Source organism: Phocoena phocoena, chromosome 8, assembly GCF_963924675.1.
Source record: "Phocoena phocoena chromosome 8, mPhoPho1.1, whole genome shotgun sequence".
Taxonomy (NCBI): Eukaryota; Metazoa; Chordata; class Mammalia; order Artiodactyla; family Phocoenidae; genus Phocoena; species Phocoena phocoena.
In genome coordinates, this window is record NC_089226.1 from 46,892,832 (window position 1) to 46,914,232 (window position 21,401).

General features: G+C 40.2%; 1 protein-coding gene across 1 annotated transcript in view; it reads right to left on the bottom strand.

Moving 5' to 3' along the window:
- CCDC81 (coiled-coil domain containing 81) overlaps window positions 1–21,401 on the bottom strand; it is a 42,896-nt gene that overhangs the window by 12,763 nt on the left and 8,732 nt on the right. The window contains exons 4-12 of the mRNA XM_065882371.1: window positions 18,001–18,062; window positions 16,458–16,614; window positions 12,442–12,698; window positions 9,674–9,753; window positions 7,272–7,393; window positions 5,445–5,568; window positions 2,371–2,464; window positions 1,804–1,950; window positions 886–990 (exon numbers count right to left, since the gene is read on the bottom strand). Coding sequence (XP_065738443.1) covers window positions 886–990; window positions 1,804–1,950; window positions 2,371–2,464; window positions 5,445–5,568; window positions 7,272–7,393; window positions 9,674–9,753; window positions 12,442–12,698; window positions 16,458–16,614; window positions 18,001–18,062 — 1,148 coding nt within the window. The remainder of the gene's footprint in view (window positions 1–885; window positions 991–1,803; window positions 1,951–2,370; window positions 2,465–5,444; window positions 5,569–7,271; window positions 7,394–9,673; window positions 9,754–12,441; window positions 12,699–16,457; window positions 16,615–18,000; window positions 18,063–21,401) is intronic.

The window sequence follows — 21,401 nt, forward strand, 5'->3', positions numbered from 1 at the left end:
CTTCCTCCTTCCCTATTGCCCCTGCCTGGAAGGTTTTTTCCTCCATTCACTTCTTTACCTAACTCCTGTATGCCAGGAAGTCTTCTCAGATCTCTGGTCTGGGTTAAGTGACTCTCCTCTTTGCTCTGTTCAAAGATTTATCATAGAATTTAGTGTATCACACTCTTGTCTCTTTAAATCTCTTTCCCCCACTATCCTGAGTGGGGGAGGGGCCTTGTGTTATTCACCTTTGTATTCCTAGCCACTAGCAGAGTGGCCAGCACAAAGGAATTCAATGAATGCTTGATGATGAATAAAGAAAATCTGTTTTATTAGGTGTATGTCCAGAGTGTCACACTGCCTAGATAGTGAGGTGAAAGAAGGAAGATTCAGGCAGAAATAAAGGTAGGCACATCATGATTGGAAACATTAAATCAGTGGCAAAACAGGTGGCTCACGTCCCTCTGGAGCTGGGGTTCTCAAACTTTAAGGAAACTACAAATCATCTAAGTATCTTGTTCAAACGTAGATTCTCATTCTGGAGGTCTGAGGTGGCACCCTAGATTCTGCATTTCCAGCAAGCTCCCAGGGGATGTTGGTTCTCTACTTAGATCATCTGATCCTGGGGCAGGAATTTAATATACTGTCCCTATCCCCACCTCTCCAAGGTCCTGGTTGAAAATTACTATCATTAAATGCTCTCATGACTAGTAGGAACTGTATTATGAATGTGAATTGTGTGGAGGCAGATCCTGGACCACTCCTGCCCTGGAAGGAAGCTTCAGCCTTGCACAAGCCTCTTTTTACCTCTACCATTTTTTAAAAATTGGTGCAATACGGAGAGTGGATCCAAATGCTCACAAGTAGGGCAGGTATCAGCCCTAGAAATTTCGAAAAGACTCTTACATGAAATTCAGGTTTCTCATTCTTGTGGATTCTTATGGCTTCAGCAACTCCAAGATTATAGGCAGCATTTTTTTGATTCTGTTCTCTACTAGCCAGACTTTGCATCTTTGAGAAAAAAAAATCACATATTGAAATAGAGCTTTTAAAAATTTAATTCTACTGTATTAAGGTAACCCAACCAAGGTAGAAACCTGCCTTTTGGAGGCAATGGTAAATACTTTCTGATGTGTTCATAGATTTTTTATTTTTTAAGTGGGCTTTTGTTTCCCATTCTTGGGCTCCAGGCACCACCTCTACAGGGATCGTAAGAAGGAACGGAAGATTTCATGAGTGGTTACCTCTGATATCACAAATGCAGGAGAAGACAGTAAGGCCAGTTATTGGAGATCACAGAAATTGGGATAAAGCAAATGCAAAGGTGCCATTCTGTCTTTACTTGAGATAGGCCATGAATGTGAAGGGAAAAGCCCTGACTTGGATTATATTTTATGAGAAATAAAAAATAAAGCTATATAATCCAGGAATTCCACCTTTAAAACTCAGTCTTGGGAATTCCCTGGCGGTCCAGTGGTTAGGACTTGGCCTTCTCACTGCTAGTGGCCCGGGTTCAATCCCTAGTTTGGGAACAAAGATCCCACAAGCTGCACGGTCTGGCCAATAAATAAATAATAAAACTCAGTCTTCATGGGGGGGGTGGGGGGAATCAGTGACACGTACAAACATCAGCTGCATGGATATTCATCCCAGGACTGTTTACTATTAGTGAAAACTTGGACACAACCTAAGCTTTAGTTCAGCAGTAAGTAAATGGTTCAATATGTTACAGTACAGACACACGATGGAACTTTTTAAATGGTGTTTTATAATCACGTTCTCCTGTCCCATGTTAAACACTCCTTAACCGAGGTGTTGACCTACCTGCTCTTTGAAGACAGACTCTTGATCTTTCAGCATCTGATACTGCTGTAGGAGTCGCTCATCTTCCATCTCTCTCCTTTTCCTCTCCTCACTGCAGTACAACGGGGAATTCCGCTGTGCTCGTTGCCAGCATACATAACACATTTCCTGTAACACCAAGTTTCAGGGCAAATTGATTTTTACCTTTTACCTTTTTGCCTGTGCATTCCCTTTCCAAGCTCTCCAAAGGCTAGGTGTATCAAGAAGTACACTTCATAAAAGGAAGTATTAAAGGTATTAGCCAAGTGAGATTTTCAGAGAAGACCCCACAAATATTCCAGAGCATTTAATAAACTCTTGCCTGAACAGATGTGTTTATAGCAACTAGAAAGTGGAGATTTTCCAACCCTATTTCTGTGAACTAGTAGATTTTGACTAGTAGATAGATTTATCCCAGTCCAATTATGGGTCCTGAGTACTTGAGCCATACCCATATTTTAAAGAAAGAGCAATTCCCAGAATTCTCTCTGAGAAACAGAAGTCAGAGGAAGATTCTGACTGGGTTTTGTTTCTATGAAGACACTGTACCTGTCCTGCCCTATTATGATCCTGGCAAGAAATGGCTGGAGAAATTTTAGGCTTCATTTCATTGTCATTTTTCAGACCACCCAGAGATCGTAACCTATAAAAAACAATGTAACATTAATTAATGTTAATGTAGTCTGACATCAATTATTAATGATAATTTTAGAAACAAGTATAAATATAAGAAAATGAGAAATATCTCAGTGGTTTTCTTTAGAGCATCTACATGTATAGAGGTTAAGAACCCAGGCTTTATATCAGATAAACCTGAGTGGGTTCAAAGCCCAGCTTTCTTTATTAGAAGCTGACTGGCATTAGACAAGCTGGGTAATCTTACAAAGTCTCAGTTACCAGTTCAGTGAAACTGGGATAAAATTTATTCATTCTCCAAAAATTTATTGTTTACTATATGTACTGCTCTAAGCATGGGAGAGGTAGTAAAGAACAAAATACACATGAAAAAAGCTCTGTCCTCATGGAATTGACATGCTGATGGGGGTAGACAGCCCATAAACAAGGTAAATGAGTGAATTCTATAGTCTGTTCAGTGATGATAAATGCCATGCAATGCTGGAGGAATGGAGTATTAAATCATGAATAGAACGGCTAGGGGAGTTTTCACCAAAAAGGTGAAATTTGAGCAGATACCTGAAGGCAGTAAAGGAATAATAATAATCAGATATCTGATGGAAAAGGACCTAGCAGAGCAAATGAGCACTAAGGCCTTGAAGTGGGAGCATGCCTGTGTTCAGTATGGCTTGAGGAAGATGAGTTAGTGGGCAAAAAGTAGGAGAGAGGTCAGAAATCAGGCAGGACCTTGACGGCCACAGTAATGACTTTAGCTTTTACCCTGGGTGCGTGGAGGGTACAGTGTCCAATATTAGCAAAGCTGTAGAGAACACAGCAGTCCCTCACATTACTGCTACTGGGGAGATAATTTGGTACAATCTTCCTGAGGATAACTGGTAATGTGTATCAAAAGCGTGAAAAACGGGCTCATCCCTTATCTCTGAAATTTCACTTCAAAGTTTTTATCCTACAGAATACTCAGGTGTGTGCAGAGAATTATGTGTGATTATACTTGATACAACATTATTCATAATATAAAAAACTAAAAACCATCTAAGTATCCCACAGGAGATGGGCTAAACAAAAGGTTTAATCAATGAGATGATGAGCAAACATTTGTTCATGTTTTAGAATATTTAAAGCCATAGGGAAATTTTCACCACTTTTTGTTGTGTACCAAAGGTTCATATGATACGATCTCAGTTTTGTTTAAAATGTATCTATATGTTTCAAGTATAAATATATGTACATATTATATATGCATTGAAATGAAGGATGTACACCCATAACGTTACAGAAAGTTTCCTCTATTTAGTGGGGTTATGGGTGATTGTTTTGTATCTCTTGCTTTTCTCATTTCTTCCAAAATTTCTGTGATAAAGATGTATTACTTTAGTAATCAGAAAAAAACCAAAAACCAAAAAGAAAACCATTGTTTGGTCAACTTCCATAGGAAGCCTTTACTAGGAATCCCTAATAATTACTCCCTCTTTGCAGCCTCTGTACTTTCTTTTGTTATCTTCATCACGTACATTATTTCTTTAGCCTCAATCTCTCTACAAGACTAAGTTTATGAAAGTTGGTTTATACGTCTTTTATGTCTCATAGCTTTATAGCTTCAGTGTCCAAATAGTGCCCGGCACACAGTGGTGCTCAATGTTTGTTGGATTCAGCTAAATTCCAAAGTACTAGACATTTAATTCTCAATTATCTTTCATAACGAGATTACTCAAAAGAAGCATGCCCAGGGTTTTGAACATGACTTTAGGAATCCACAAAGCACCTAAATTACACATATGATAGCTGATATATTGTGACATTAATAAATTGAAAGTTGACAGCACAGTGAAAGATATATAGTAGATGCTCAATAGATACTTATCAGAACCATAAGGTCTGATCTGAGGTCTTAAAAAGTATCCTACACAAAGGGAGAGGAGAAAATAGAAATCTTCTGATATAAGAAGAAAACAGGACCATCATAAATTGTAGTACATTCTTTTGCTCAAAGAACATTTATTGAGTGCCAGCCATGTTTGGCAAAAATGCTTTCCAATTTGATCTAAATATGAACCTGTGTCACATCTTAATATCCACACACTGAGAAAACAACACAGGTTTTCCCAAAACCAACAAGGAAAGTTAGATGTCTCCTCCTCTGTGCTCTTTTGTTTCCACCTCTGTCACAGCATTTATCCTACTGAATCATAATTTATCACTCTGGCTTTCCCACAGATTGTGAGCCCTGGTCGTCTTGATTATCCCCAGCACCTAGAATGTAGCATCAAGAATAGTGGATGGGGCTTCCCTGGTGGCGCAGTGGTTGAGAGTCCGCCTGCCGATGCAGGGGACATGGGTTCGTGCCCCAGTCCAGGAAGATCCCACATGCCATGGCAGCGGCTGGGCCCGTGAGCCATGGCCGCTGAGCCTGCGCTTCCGGAGCCTGTGCTCCACAATGGGAGAGGCCACAGCAGTGAGAGGCCCACGTATCGCAAAAAAAAAAAAAAAAAAAAAAAAAAAAGAATAGTGGATGAAGGAACGAATCAATGAACACTTATTTAAAATTCCCTGCATCAAGATAGGACTTGAAAATATACTTAGTAAAGTACAACACAAAAAATACGCAGGGACTTCCCTGGTGGTCCAGTGGTTAAGAATCTACATTCCAATGCAGGGGATGTGGGTTCGATCCCTGGTCGGGGAACTAAGATCCCACATGCCATGGGGCAACTAAGGCCACGTGCCACAACTACTGAGCCCGATCACTCTGGAGCCCACGTGCCACAATTAGCACTGGAGAAGCCCACAGGCCGCAACAAAGAAGAACCCACGTGCCACAATGAAGACCCAATGCAGGAAAGAGAGGGAGAGAAGGGAAGAAAGAAAGAGAGAAAGAGAGAAAGAAAGAAAGAAAGAAAGAAAGGGAGAAAGAGAGAGAGAGAGAGAGAGGGATAGAGGGAGGGAGGGAGGGAGGAAGAAAGAAAGAAAGAAAATACCCAATGCATTACCTTTCAGTGTTCATATTCTTCCCACCACTCCCATTCTGCTCCAGTTTGTGCGGGAAACTGACATTTGTTGCTTTGGCGGGGGACATAGCTTGTCTATCTTGAATTACCTTGGGTGATAAGATCTCTGTAGAATGAATGAAAGTGAGTTTCCTTTCAACTCTACATAGGTGGTTTGTACTTAACACAGATTTTTTAAAACTCATAATTTTACTAGGGAAATAGTTCACATAAGATACACTTTCTTATCTTTAAAATATTGTCCCTTGCCCTAGCGTGGTTAAAATATATATATTTTTTGCTGTATACTTATTACATGCAAAGCTCTGGCTGGGCACTTTAGAAAATACAAAGAGGCAAGTCTCCGCCCTTAAAGATCTTTCAATAAATACAGTTGAAGAGGAAAAATAAGATATAAACAGGGGGCTTCCCGGGTGGTGCAGTGTTTGAGAGTTTGCCTGCCGATACAGGGGACACGGGTTCGTGCCCTGGTCCGGGAAGATCCCACATGCTGTGGAGCGGCTGGGCCTGTGAACCATGGCCGCTAAGCCTGTGCGTCCAGAGCCTGTGCTCCGCAACGGGAGAGGCCACAACAGTGAGAGGCCCGCGTACCGCAAAAAAAAAAAAAAAGATATAAACAGAAAACATGAGAGCTGCCATTTGTGGAGGTCTTACCACCTGCCAACAGTACTAAATGATTTACACATATTATATAAATAGCAACTCAGGACAATGATGCAGAATGTCTAAATCTCAAATAAATGGTGCAATCTCTAATGTTCAGAGAAGAGAGAAGCCACTTCAGAATCCACTGATGAGAGAAGTTTTCATGGAGGAAGTGAGATGTGAAAAGGGTACAAAGAGGAGAGTAGGATTGGGATAGACTGTAAAAAAAGGAAGGGAATTCCAGGCAGGAGAAAAAGAGTGAACAGAAGCATGAAGTTGAGGAAGGGCAAGGCATGTTAGAAGAGCATAAATAGACAATTTTGCTCAAAGAAAGAGTCTGTAAGGAACAGTGACAAATGAAGCTAAAGAATGAAAGCATGTGAGTATTAGGCTAAAAGTTTGTATGTAATCCTGTAGGCCACATGTCACAAAACCAACATTCACAAGCCAATGTTTACCCATTGATATATATTTTGTTTGGCCCAGTTAGCATTTTTGTTTCAATGTAAATTGGTTGCCAAAATTTAACTGTCAATAGATTTCATATGTCAGGATATCTGCTTCTCTCGAGGAATCAGAAAATTTGCTTCCACTTGGCCCACATTTCCACAAATCAATAATCTGCTAGACTACTTTATCAAAGGGTAGTTTGGCAACCCCTGGGGATCCCTAGGACCCTTTCAAAAAGTCTTTGAAGTCCTAAGATTTTCTTCACATGCTTCAACCAAAACAACATATCACACCAGATTATATGAAGATGCAGATATAAGAATCCACTATCTTCTATAAAGCCAGATATCAAAGATATAAAACTACGTCTCTTCATTTCTCATAAAAATTATTATTTATCCTAACATGTCTCCCTATCATGTGACACCCAGCCCAGTTCATGCATTTATGTTAGCTGCCTGGACCTTGTAGGCAGCTGAGTTTTGAGCCGTGCAGAGCCAGCAAAGAGATCACAGTTCAAGAGTCTGAGAGTCATAAAGCGGTTAAGGTGAGATACACGATTCCAGGGATAGAAGATGTTTGTTAGAGAGAATAATACAGTGATTATTCATGAAACTAACTTTATTTACTCTGGCCATAGGAGCTGCTAAGCAGTATGGCTTGGCTCATAAGTAGTAAAGAGGGACAGATTATACCCAGAAATCATCGACCTACCTCGGACGCCTTCTTCTTTGTTTGACTGGTCTTTTAACTTGCTCTTCCTTTGTCCATTCTGTCCACCTTCTTCTGCAGTGGTCTCCATAGGCAGTTTGTTCTCCATCTCCTTGAGCTCAATCCTAGGAATGAACCAAGATACTTGTCCACAGGTGACTGTGTAAACTCTCAGTTCTGAGAAGCAGCTAAGCTTGCTCACTGATTCTGAATGAAATAAGTCTACTTCTCTCAAGGAGGCAAGTGCTTTAATTTACTAAGTACAAATCATGGACTCATTCTCTTTGGGAGCCAACGACGACCCTCCCCCTTTTTATATAGATAAATTGCTTTGAAGACCTGGATTTAAGTTTTGTTTTTTATAGCAGCTTGAATTTGTCTTTTCTAGTTCTGTAACCAGATGCCATAGGCCTGAAACAGTGAAAGGTAGTCATTGGATAGCTTGAAGGCAAGGATTCACAGCCTGGCAGGCAGGGTACGCCCAGAAAAAAACCACTCCTCTCCTCCCTCTTTCTCCTCCCCACTTCTCCATCCTCTCCCCAGGCAAAAGTGAGGGACTTGCAAAGGCAAAGGAGGAAGGGGTTCGTTTAGTTGGTGTATGTAGTTGTAGATTTTCTTTGATCTCAGTAACGGATTGCTGGGTTAGAGTTGGGAAGGAAGGGTGGGGCAGAGGTGGTACTTGCAGTAAATTCAAGGGCCAAACTTCAAATAAATGAAACACCTACAGTTGTTTTGAATATTTGAGTCCTCATGTCCATTTCTAGGCTCTCTATTTGAGAGGAACTTCCATCTCTGTTCCTTAACTAACTGCAATTATTTCCCTCCTGGATTGCTTAAACCAAACTATGTCCAAGAGGACAGCCAAATTTGCCTTCCAAAATATAATCAAAATAAAGCGATTTGGAAACCACTGATTTATATTTAATGAGTAAGGCAACATGCTACAATGGAAACAACACTGAAACAGTCAGGAGCCATGGTTTTATTTCTGGATTGGCCCCTCAGTTTTGTAACCATTTCATCTGTAAGATGAGGGGATTGGACTCATTAATCTTTAAGGCTTATTCTCCCCCTTACACTGATTTTGCTGAGGTCTGTGGCATACAGTTTTTCCAGGAGGGACTTGTTCCAAACCAACAAACACAAGAGGGTGTCACAGACTCAAAAACATGAGAAAGAAAAAAAGAGAGAGAGAGAGAAAATAATACTTTGGGAAGCTGGTTACTATTTCCTAAACTTCCTTTACCCAAAATGCATAGTAGTTAATGGCACAGTAATTAAGATTAAAAACATGATTAAGAGCTAATAATGGGTAAGTAATGAACAAACTGGAAATAAAACCCAAGTCTCCTGACTCCTATTCCAGTGCTTTTAATACTGCATCCTGTCACTTCCTTTGTTAAAAAAAAAAAAAAAAAAAAGAATTAAAATTACATGCTGTACACCTAAAACTAACACAACATTGTAAATCAACTATACTCCAATAAAAAATTTTAATTAAAAATTAAAAAAAGGGGCTTCCCTGGTGGCGCAGTGGTTGAGAGTCCGCCTGCCGATGCAGGGGACACGGGTTCGTGCCCCGGTCCGGGAAGATCCCACATGCCGCAGAGCGGCTGGCCCCGTGAGCCATGGCCGCTGAGCCTGCGTGTCCGGAGGCTGTGCTCCGCAACGGGAGAGGCCACAGCGGTGAGAGGCCCGCGTATCGCAAAAAAAAAAAAAATTAAAAAAAGAATTAAAATTACAATTAATTTTGCTCCTCTATAAAATGAATAAAATTATAATATGTATCTCAAATGGTTGTAGTAAAGATTAAATACAAGACTACTGAGAAAGTGCTTAACAATACCTAGCATCTAGTAAGTGCTCCATAGATAACTATTATTGTTATCGTTATCATTATTGTAATAATTGTCAGCAGCAGCCGCTGGTAATGCCCACTGTGCTCTTGGAGTGAAGCTGTATCTTGTCTTTCTAGCTGCTTCAGTGGTAAAAAACAGAGCTCAGAGAGGAGGTAGTCTAGACTGCAGGACAAGGAAGAAACTAGGTCAGAGAAGGGGTGAAAGGTAGAACAAAGCCTAGCAGGTGAGAAGAATTTTACTAATACTGCAAGGACTAAGGTTGGTGGGAGGTAGTATGAAAATTTCCAGGGAACCAAGAATAGCTTAAAAAAAGAGTATATCCTAAGTGCCGTTGTCTTTTAACTTAACTACGGAAAGTGTATGCAATAAACTCTTATTTGTTGGAGCACTGAGAGCAACAGAGAGAGAGAGAGAGAGAGAGAGAGAGAGAGAGAGAGAGAGAGAGAGCATGAGCTAGAAAACTCAAATGTGACACACGGTCCAGTTCCATCAATAGGTCCCCAAGGATTCCTGTGCCTGGAGGAAACTGCGGAGGAAAGCACTGACCTCGGAAATGAAAGCATGCTGTTGGGCCGCTTCTCCGAGGATTCTCTGCTAGACAACACTGAGTCCACAGTGCCAGGCCTCTGGGGACAGGGACAGAGACAGGTTATACTTGGGCTGTGGTCCAGGACACAGAAAAATCAGAGCCACAGGGTGCTCAGAAGCCTCAGACTACCATGATACTCTCTACTGTTATTTTTGTTTAGTACTCAAAGCCCAGAGCTTAAAATGCAATGAGGAACTGGCTTCCCTGGTGGCGCAGTGGTTGAGAGTTCGCCTGCCGATGCAGGGGACACGGGGTTCGTGCCCCGGTCCGGGAAGATCCCACATGCAGCGGAGCGGCTGGGCCCGTGCGTGACCCATGGCCGCTGAGCCTGCGCGTCCGGAGCCTGTGCTCCGCAACGGGAGAGGCCACAACAGTGAGAAGGTACCGCAAAAAAAAAAAAAAAAATGCAATGAGGAATGATCTCATTTATCAAAGTAGTCACCCTGCATTGTTGCATACCAATTCCATTGATGCTGCCTTTTCTCAAACCATTTCCTCCTTGGAAACTGCCCTCAGAGTTGACAGCTCCTTTCAGACATCTTTAAGAGGACAGCCAACTTACTAAAACTCTTAGGAAAATGAGCAAGTTAGCTAATTCCACTCATGACCCAAATAACTCTAAAACTGGGTAGTTAAGAGAAGGGCTTTGGAGTCAGGCATCCTCATGTTTAAATCCTCACACTGTTAACAGCCACATAGCCTTAGACCCTAGGTACGTGGGGATAATAATAGGATCAGATTCACAGGATTTTTATGAGGTACTGTATATAAGTGGCTAGCACATATAAGCATTCCACAAATAGTGACTATTATAATTATTATATATAATAATATTCTAATATATAATATATGACTTAAATTATAATTATATAATTATAATATATAAGTTATAAAATATATAACAGATAATAATCACATTATTAAATTATACTAGTATAGAATGATATATAAAATTATTCTTTTTGGATTAATGATATGGTTTATAAAAGGCTTTGAAGGGGATTCCAAAAGTAGAAGTTTTAAAAATATTTCAAGAAAAGCAGCATCAGTGAAGTTAGCACACAGCTTTCCAAGAGAACTCTTCGGCAGGACAGCACTCAGATTTACATTATGGAACATTTAGGAGAAAAACAGTCACTCTCACAACTTTATAGCAGTTTCCCAAAATGTGTTTTATAGACGTTAATGAATATTGACTCAACCTAAATTTCCACGATTAAATACATTCGGGCAGTTAAAGCAGCTTCTTTCCAGCCAGACCTCTCAGATCCTTTAACATGCCCATGTGCTTTGGCCTCCAGATCGTTTTTTCATAGAATATCTCTCAAGACTAGTTCTTTTGGAACATGCTCCTTAAAAGGTACATCTTAGAGTGCAGCAGTCCAATTAAAACATTATCCTTTCTTTTAAACACATATTGAAGATTACAAATTTCTGTAGAATCCCTGAGGGTGAGAGATGAAGCAGCACTTTGGCCTTGCTTCTGGTTTTGCAAATCTTGCCTATGTTTTTATGAAAAAGAGAGGGTGATACTTGTGTGTGTGTTTCCACTTTGCACACACAGGTTTGGCACCCCTCTTAGCAATCCTGTATGAAGCCAGAGTGTGGAGAAAACATCAAGAGCTTCATTATGCACAACTCCGTCTCCTAAATACCCATCCCAGAGCACCACGAAAGGAGAAATTAGAGGGTAGAATTAAACCATATTTATAACATTTCCTTTCATAGACTTTTCATTTAAAAGTCTGGCTTTTGCTCTATGGGACACAGGATTATATAACATTCATGATAAGCCAATTTGCTCATACAAACTTAGTACATTAAGATTCAGTTAGTCCTGTTGATTGACTGTTTAACTGCCTTCTTAAAGTCTGCTACGTCCAACTTAGCATGAAGGTCACACCAGCTACTTAACGGTTAACAGTGATGGGTCAATTATGAAATTTCTTCTACAACAATGCAAATTGGAAGATAAAGATACATTTCCATGACCTGAATGCGACTTTTCTGTAGACTTTCATTGAAATAAAATAGTGTAATCAGCACAAAAAGAGTAATTAGGAAGTCTGGGCTTGAATTTCAGTTCTACGGCAGGGCACCCAGACTTCAGGTTCCCACATAACCTCTCTGAGTCCCCATTTTTCTCATTGGTAAAATCAGGATAATAATTCTGGTTTTATAATGTTTTGAGACCCAAGTGAAATAATATATGTGGAAGAATTTTTTAAACCATAAGGTATTACAAAATGTTCAGAATTATAAGAGTTTCTATCACTATATTTTTCAGGTGGCATTGCCTTAAAACTTAAAGTTCCTTAGCCCCCTCTAACTTTTTTTGTCAGAGAGTTAATCATCTATAAACAAGTACTTCTTTGACTTGGGGTAACTGCCATTTAAAATATGTCGGGCTTCCCTGGTGGCGCAGTGGTTGAGAGTCCGCCTGCTGATGCAGGGGACACGGGTTCGTGCCCCGGTCCAGGAAGATCCCACATGCCGCGGAGCGGCTGGGCCCTTGAGCCATGGCCGCTGAGCCTGCGCGTCCAGAGCCTGTGCTCCGCAACGGGAGAGGCCACAACAGTGAGAGGACCGCGTACCGCAAAAAATATATATAATAATAATAATAATAAAATATGTCAACCTTAGTTTTTCTTAAAGATGACCCATTTACAGATGATTTAGAGCTACAATCAGGAAAGGGGTTAGGAGAAGGAAAATATTAATTTACATTTGCTAGGGCTTTCGCCAAAGCCCCACTTCCATCCATTGTAAAAAGGAAGTTCTTATAAAATCTCATCTTCACGTTGCCACCTTTGATCACGAGGACCCCAATTCCTTTGAATGTAAACTCCACGTTTTGTTTGGTGGAAATGGATCGTGATAAAAAAAGCGACGTCTCCTTCACACATCTTTCCACCGTATCTCTGTTAAATGGACCCTCTAGGGATATCATGACAAAATTAAGTGGAACAACTGGGATATCGCCTAGAGGAGAAAAAGACAGTTGGGGTGAGGGGAAAGAAGTGGAAATTACAACAAGGACATATACACACTCACAAATATTTATCTGATTCTCAGTTAATACTCAAAAATAGAACTGTCCATGTGAAGCCTTCAGTTGTACCCTATTAATAGATATTAATCAATACAATTTTCCCTAAAAGTAGAATGTTTTTTGCTCAAAATAAGAACAAATAGCTTCCTAAGGAATACTCCAGACAAGATTTTTATTTTCTCTTGGAGACATATTTATAACTAACTGTTCCTCTTCATCAGAGGGTTTTCTGAAATTTTCAGTCCCCTTTCAGGACACGCTGCAGCAATATTTGCCTCTCTCCTCCAGTTATCATAACATTTTAAAATGATTATAAATATCTACAAACATTGTTTTGAAAAGATAGTTATCTCCACTAGAAGTCACCTTTCAAACAAAAGTGGGTCTTATCAGAGGGTATCAGTCTGAGTGACTTGCAGACAGCTTTTCCTCTCTAATGAGCCCATAAATGGCAGTGCAGGGGAATATGGTTATATCTAGCATGAAAGTAAGCACAGGGTCTATTCAACTAGAACAGATATAGGAGCTATGCACGGTCCACAAGTCAGAAAAGAGGGAAAACAGGAAAGATGATCAAGATGATAAATTGAAAGAGAGACAGTAGACAAGGTCCTCTGATAGAGGACCAGGACAGAGAGAAGATAGGGACATTCTAAACATTCACTCGGCAAAACATTAATTTAGAGCCTTTCCAATGTCTACTACTGCTGGATGATGAGAATTACCAGCTCTACAGTACACAAGTTTCCCTATATCAGCCCACAGCCTCCTGCACAATTTAATGGTGATTCTATACCATCTTCCCCTAGATTCTCCCCTCCCATTTGCCCAACGCCTATCTGCAATCTGTCTTCCAGCCCATTTATATAAGGATGCTGTCATCTCATGATGGACAAGCCAGCAGAGACGTTGCAAATCTCATTCTCATGACTTCTCTGTAACTTCTGTGGGCTATACCGTCACTTTTCTCTTGTATCCATGGCACCACTCTTGGCTCTCCAATTTCCTCCTCCTTGGTCTCTTTTGCTGGCTTCCTTCCCCTTCTGCTTCTTATAAGATGGTGTTTGTTTTAACACCATCTTAGGATTTTGTCTTTGTCGGTCTCCTCTTCTTACTTTATATTGTCTCCTGGGTAAATTTATCCTCATCCTGACCTCTAGTATCCAACCCTCTCCTGACCTCTGAAATTATCTATACCTAAACATCCTGACAGGAGGGCTTCCCTGGTGGCGCAGTGGTTGAGAGTCCGCCTGCCAATGCAGCGGACACGGGTTCGTTCCCCGGTCCGGGAAGACCCCACATGCCGTGGAGTGGCTGGGCCCGTGAGCCATAGCCGATGAGCCTGCACGTCCGGAGCCTGTGCTCCGCAACGGGAGAGGCCACAACAGTGAGAGGCCCGCGTACCACCAAAAAAAACAAAAGAAAACAAAAAACATCCTGACAGGAATCTCAAATTCAACATGTTCAAAAGCAAACTCATTATTTTATCTGCCACCACAGCCTGCCTTTCCCCTTCATTCCCTATGGCAGTTAATGGCATGAGTATCCATCTATTCTCTGAGAAATCTGAGTCATCCTAAATACCTTCCTGCCTCTTGCTACCCACCGCTCTCCACTGGTAACCAAATCCCACCAGTTCTACATCTGAAATATCTCCTGAGTAGATTCCCTCATCTTCCTCCTGATTGCCACTGCCTTCATTCAGGCTTTCACATATTTTACCAAACTACTTTACTTAAAAGAGCTACCTTCCTAAACTAAAAACTGGACCAGTACAGATAATACCCTGCTCAAAAAATGTCAGTGGCTCCTAAGTGCCTAGAGGATGAATTCCATAGTCGTTATCAAACCATATAAGGCTCCTCACAATTTCACACTTACAAACCTCTTACTTCCCTCTACTTGCCTCCACAGTCAAATGCCCTGGCCACACAGAAGCACCTGTTATTCCCTTAACAGGCTTCACTCTTTCCCTTATGCTTGAATTGTTCATACTGTTCCTGAAATGCCTTCCACTGTCAGCAAAATCTTATCATCCTTTAAGACCTCCTGGCATGTCATCCTCCTAAATCTCCCCAAGCAGAGTAAGGCATCCTCCCCTCTGGGCTCCCATGGCATTGATCCAGTTCTGATCAATGATCCAGTTCGATCAATGTTGCTTTTACAGGACTTAATCATGTTGCATCATTTTCTTATATATTTATCTACCATGCTACATTCTGAGCTCTTCAAAGCAAGGACCATGTCTTAATAATCTTTAAGAATCACTGTACAATGTTTGATTAGTTACCTAATTAATGATGAAGAATCGTCACCCCAAAGCTAAACTGTCCGGAATTCCCTGGCGGTCCAGTGGTTAGGACTACATGCTTTCACTGCCAAGGGCCCGGGTTCTATCCCTGGTTGGGGAACTAAGATCCCACAAGCCGTGCAGCATGGCCAAAAATAAAAGCTAAACTGTCGTTGTTCTTATGAATGAGTTCAATCGTACATGTTTAATTCTGAAATTTCCTCCACCTCGTTAAAAAATTAATTATAAATCTAAAGTACTCTTCTGGACCACACTACAAAATCCAAGATGCAAAATAAGCCCTGTTCTAAAGCACAAATGTTTTTGCAAAAAAAATTGGCTTTATTTTCACTTCATTTGGTAGGTTTTTGATGAATTAGGATATTATATTTCTTCTGTCATAAAATTCTAGGTTAAAAAATAGGATGGAAAATCCGTCAAACTCACCATACAGAATATATGCATCATGAATTCTAAGTATAGTTTATTGGTGTTTGTTTGTTTTTCCAATATATCATTTTTTGGTGGAAAGTTACTCTGAAAATTGACCTTCAGGGTTATTAACATAAAGGAAAGTTTCAGCCTTTTCACCTGTTGGCATTGGGGATAGACGATCTCTCTTCATCCATATATGAGTCATGCACAAGGGCATGATAAGGAAGATCAAAAGGAATACAACCAGAAATTAGGAAGGAAGCCCCCAAAAGCCTCTAAGTAACCAGGGCAGGTGTCACAAAGCCACACATTAAAGCTGGAATTCAAGCGTCCTGTGGCAGGCATCATGTCTCCCACTATGTCTCTAGCACCTGGAACAAGGCCTGACACATAGCTGGCCCTCAGTAAATATTTGTGGAAGGAAGGAAGGAGGGAAGGGAAGGAGGGAGGGAGGGAGGGAACAAGGAAGGGAAGAAAGAAGGAAGATTTTAGGGTGTGAGAGGTATATATGGTATTAAGTCTTTACGGAATTATTAAGCTTCTAATAACTTTTAAATTTTAATAATTTAGATTATATACAATAGAAACACAGTAATCTTTTCCTAGCTGATATTAACTGTGATTCTTCCAACCTGTGACCCTAACTTTCTCTTCTTTATAACCACTTTTAATTTCTTACGATCTGAAATATGAATAAAAATCTGTATGACTTGGTGATGTCGCTTTTATATAAATCTGCCTTGATGTCACATCAGGTTTTAAGCTACTGAGGTTTAAAATGGCCCGCAGGAAGACTGTATATAATTTCCTACCTTGGCCGCTCGCTCTGCCAAATGTACCACGTGAAAAGAGAGCTCCTCAAATCAGAAACCAATAAAGCAGCAACTGGGCAAGCTTTGCCCTTTCATTTTTATCCCCAGGCTGGTCACCTTCTGGGAAAGTCTTAAAAATGAAATATATTTACCAGGAGTATATACTTTGTTTTGTTTGAGTCCATGGGTCTGTACTAACTTCTCCGCCATGATAAATATGGGCCTCTGAATTAGAATAAACTTGTTGTTTCCCACGTCCAGTTTTTGTCTCGTGAAAGTGAAAGTTCCAAGTCCTGGAATCTGAACTCCCTGAGCAGACAAAGAAGGGGAAAAAGAACAACAAAGAGAATTCACTGTAAATGTAAAGAAAAATAATCCTTAGCACTGTTATCCCAAAAAACATGAAGAAAATTTTAAGGCGTGAGCCTTAAAATTCAATGATCTTTATGATTACTTACAGCTTTAGTATTTTATGACTCTAAGTTTTCAAATAAGTATAAAACATATCAATCCACGGTGCGTTTCTGATCCTTTATCTCCATATCATTCAAAGGCTATGAGGACTAAGAAAACTTGTATGGATGCCATAGCTGCTTTTAATCTATATCTAAGATTACTCTTGTCCTAAATTGTGTGACATTTTAAATTTTAATCCCTTGCCATCAGAGGGGGATTTAAGGGGTCATGAGAATCTCTGCTTTCTCATTCTTTTAGGTTTTATGTCCCTCACTTAAAATCAGACAACACAAAACATCCAAGACACATGCTGCAGTGTGGTGATCTTGGCTGAGGGTAGAAGCAAACACTCCTGGCTCTCACACTGGGTCTCTGTCTCCCTGGAAATATCATACATCAAGGGTTACAAACTCAAATGCCTACAGGAGCAAAGAAAGAATGCAACGGAGTGAAGGTATCAAGCCAGAGAATGTGATGGCTAAGGAGTGCATGTCTCATCTAAAGGGGAAAGCCCCTTGTCAGCTCCAGCCAAGTGTCACATGTAGGGAAGGAAAACTGGTATCGTTAATCTGCTGATTTTTTGAGAAAATAAATACAAACCTTTGTATAAACTCTTCCAATTTTAAGTGCTCAGGACTAATTCAAATTATCAGACCAAATAAAATCGGTTTCAAGGATGAATTCAGCTCAAGAGCTGTCATATTGGGACCTCTGAGCAGGGTATAAAACTTTCACAACATTCCAGCTCCCTCCAAACTCCCCAAATCTCCGATCAGTTCTTTGGTATCCAAACTTAAGACTTGATGGGAGGAAATAGCCCAGCCCTGGGCAAAGTTTCTCACTTTGGGCAAGTTGAGTTCAGTTCCTGACTGCCTTCTTATATTTCAATTAAAATCCATCCCCTGCAAAGAGGCAAAACGAAAAGCATCATATCCTTCTATAGCCACGCCAGGAACTATCAGATCACAGATGAACAGAATTCACCTACTTCATCTACATGCACCCAGGCTGACCAGCGATATACTTCCTATCACCAGGGGAGCAGAACTTTCAAATTCATTACCTAAGGGTGAAATCCATGTTTGTTAAATCTACTACCCACAAGTCCTAAGTGTGAGCATCATAAAATCCCAAAACTGCAAGTTAAACTGAGTGGCTCTAAAGTCTGCTATCCGTCTCCCAGACAAAGGAGGAAAGGTTCTTTGACCTCCTACATTAAAATTAAAGTATAAATCCTACCTTGTGTAGGGATAGCTGCCGTTCCACAAATTCTGACACATTCCCCCAAATAGTAGAGACTTCTGAAATTCAAAGGAAAGAAAAAATAATTTATGAGAGCACCCCTGTAATAGTATCTTAGTGTTAATAAATTAAAATGTAGGGGGCTTCCCTGTTGGCGCAGTGGTTGAGAGTCCACCTGCCGATGCAGGGGACACGGGTTCGTGCCCCGGTCCAGGAAGATCCCACATGCCGCGGAGCGGCTGGGCCCGTGAGCCACGGCCGCTGAGCCTGCGTGTCCAGAGCCTGTGCTCCGCAACGGGAGAGGCCACAACAGTGAGAGGCCCGCGTACCGCAAAAAAATAAATAAATAAAAAATGTAAATCCAGAATACAATAACAGTACTTTCTAGTTAATTTAGAATTAACAGAAAATAAGGTCATTCTCCAAAGTTAATTTTCCTGGTAAGTAAAGCTACCCCTTTAAGTTCCCAAAATGTGAAGGAGGCGGAGGAAGAGGATGGGGGAAAGGGAGGAAGGGAGGAGGGGGAGGGGAAGAAGAAGAAATTTCTGAAGAAAATCTTCCTAGAATAAAGGGAAATCTGTAACTCCTTTCCGTTTATTCTATAAATAGAGTTAACCAAGTATAATATAGCCTTTTATTAATGACCCATTCAACAAACCTCTAAGGGTCTACTCTAGTATCTGATTAACATGAACATTCATTCTTGCACCATTCTATAACACAGGAAGACGGCCAGGGGCCACGAAGGCGTGAAAGGCTGTTGTCTGTACACTAACTGTTTCTGTACTTCTATTTTGGCTAAATTCTTGACTCTGCTTTTCACTCTCATTTGTCACTGTTGGCCTCCAGCTGTTGCTTCTTTCTGCTACTAGTACTTTGCACTTTCTGCTTTTGAATGGTCAAAGGGAGGCCTTCTAGGCTTATTTTCTTGTTCTGAGCTGTGTTCCCAAAAAACTGTGGTAGAAAAATAAGTAGTTGCCAATAACTCAAGTGTTAATGTATGATATGAAGGTATACTCTAGTTATAACTAATATTCATAAATATAGAAATCTATGTCTGTATTGACATTTCCATTCCAAACCTAGTCAGGAGTTTATTACAGATACGTTTCACTGATGAACTCTTGACAAACGAAAAGAGTAGTATGTTTTAATTCTCAAAATAAAGGATCAAGAACAGTGGCATTTACCAGGTTGCCACCTCAGGTCATAGATGCAGTTGGGGACAAAAACCAATTCTTTCCCCATTTTAGAAACTGCTGGATTTATTGGTATAACTGTTTTCCCTAATGGTTCAAACCACTACCTACAGCAGAAAATTGCAGTCTTTTAATCCAGTATATCAGGGTTATAAATATTTTTAATATGCCAGGGAAAGAGCAGGTTAGGCAACAAGAAGTAGCAGTGACTCTTATGAGCATCTAGGAACAAGCTGGGTGATGGAAACTTACTCAGTCACCAAGAAAACTAGGGCTGCATGCTACAGTGAGCCAAATGCCAAGATTCTGCCCTTCACTCCAAACCACGGATATACAGTTTACGATAATCAGGTATTTCTTCTATTCCATCCCATCCTACTGCATTTCCTACTGCTCCTCCCCCTCCCCCGCAGACAAAAGGATTCTACTGCTGGCTGCTAAGAACTAAGAAGGGATTTCAAACAGTCCCAACTGTTTTCTGAGTTCAAATTTTCATCATGACTAAAAATATTATTAATTCACTAATGATACAGAATCTCAATATCCAGACGTACATGGAGACTTTTCAAAGCAAAACTGTGAAGGCTTTCACCTAGACTCATGATATGAAGCTCAAATTTCAGGAAAACAATCTAACCAAAGGAAATGATTTAATTAGGGCCAGGAGAAACTAGATAGCTTGCAACCAAACCCTAGTGGAAAGACTTGACTGAGCTTAATTAGAAATTTGAAGACTGTCTTTCCTCATTTGAATGATACATTCAAGTCCCCTGTGTCCTTTTACTCTATAAAATCTAATAGGCAAAGTCATATAAGAGCAGAGTTATTATTCTAAACTGAAATCTGATATTTTTCACTGAAGGAAAAGGAAAACATGTACAAGATTTCCTTTAGAAAGGTTTAGACTTCTGCAATTCAAATGGAAGAGATGTGGAAATCTTACAGACTGATTTCTAACTTTGATGTTTTCTATATCCCAAAGTGTCAGAAAAGGTATCACTAAATCTCAAAAGAAAAATAATTTTAATCCAGTCTAAAAAGCAAATTAAAGCATATGCTTTTTAGGAAAGCTGAGGTTATTATTTATTTTAATCAAATACTGAAATACCAAGAATCACAAGAAATAATCCCTGAACATACCTTCTATATTCAATTCAACATTCATCTGACTTCAAATTCTAAACATTTTGTGCATTCAAGACCATAGTTTTAAACACAATGCCAAGTGTATTCCAAACAGGAATACTGTACTTTATATATCATTATAAAAAAAGGGCCAAGTGCCCATTATGTAAATTATAGAATAATATATACTTGAAATAGATATTAATACGAAAAGACAAGCAAATTATTGCAGAGTGATTTGGACAAGGAAACGTATTCCCAGAGCACAGTACAGTGGAAACACCAGTGTGCTGTGTGTCTGAAGACCTACAGCCTTCCTGCCTTCATGGATTGCTAGCTATGTAGTCTTCAATAGTTTCAACCAGTTCACATCTGTAAAATGATGATGGTACCCTCTAAGTACTATAACTACATAATATTAAACTTTGGTGAAACATATGAAAGCAGCAGGCCTTAACACACACAATGATGAAAAATTAATTTGTGTGTTTTGCTGATACTGGGAGTTTATCTTCATCTCCTTTACAGTGGGTCATTTGTGAAAGTTAAGTAAATAGTCATTTGACTTCTGCTTCTGTCATTCAATCAATAAAGGTCTTGCTGAAATCATCAATGGTCTCCTTGTCAATAAATTCAACGGACTTGTTTAATTGTTCACCTCTCTGACCACTCCCTCCTCCTTTAAGCCCCTGTCCTTTTGGCTTTTGTGAGACACTACTCTCTCCTGGGGTTTCTTCTTACCTCTCTAGGTATTTCTTCTCAGTCTCCTTTGCAAGCTTACCTTCCTCAACCCAGGAGATGTTAAATGTTGGAGTTTCTCAAGACACAACCCCAAGCCGCCTTCCCTTTTCACGCTATACTTTCTGCCTAAGCAGTCACATCTATGCCCAGGGCTTTAATGACCACCAATATGCAGATGACCCCAAATGTTTACTTAGAAGCCCAGACGCCCTCTGGTCTTTTGAGGTTGCAGACCTGTGTACCCAAATGCCTTCTTGGATATCTCACAAAGGCACTTTAACTTGGATTTTTCCTTCCCTTAAATGTTGTCCTTTTCCCAGCGTTTCAATCTCA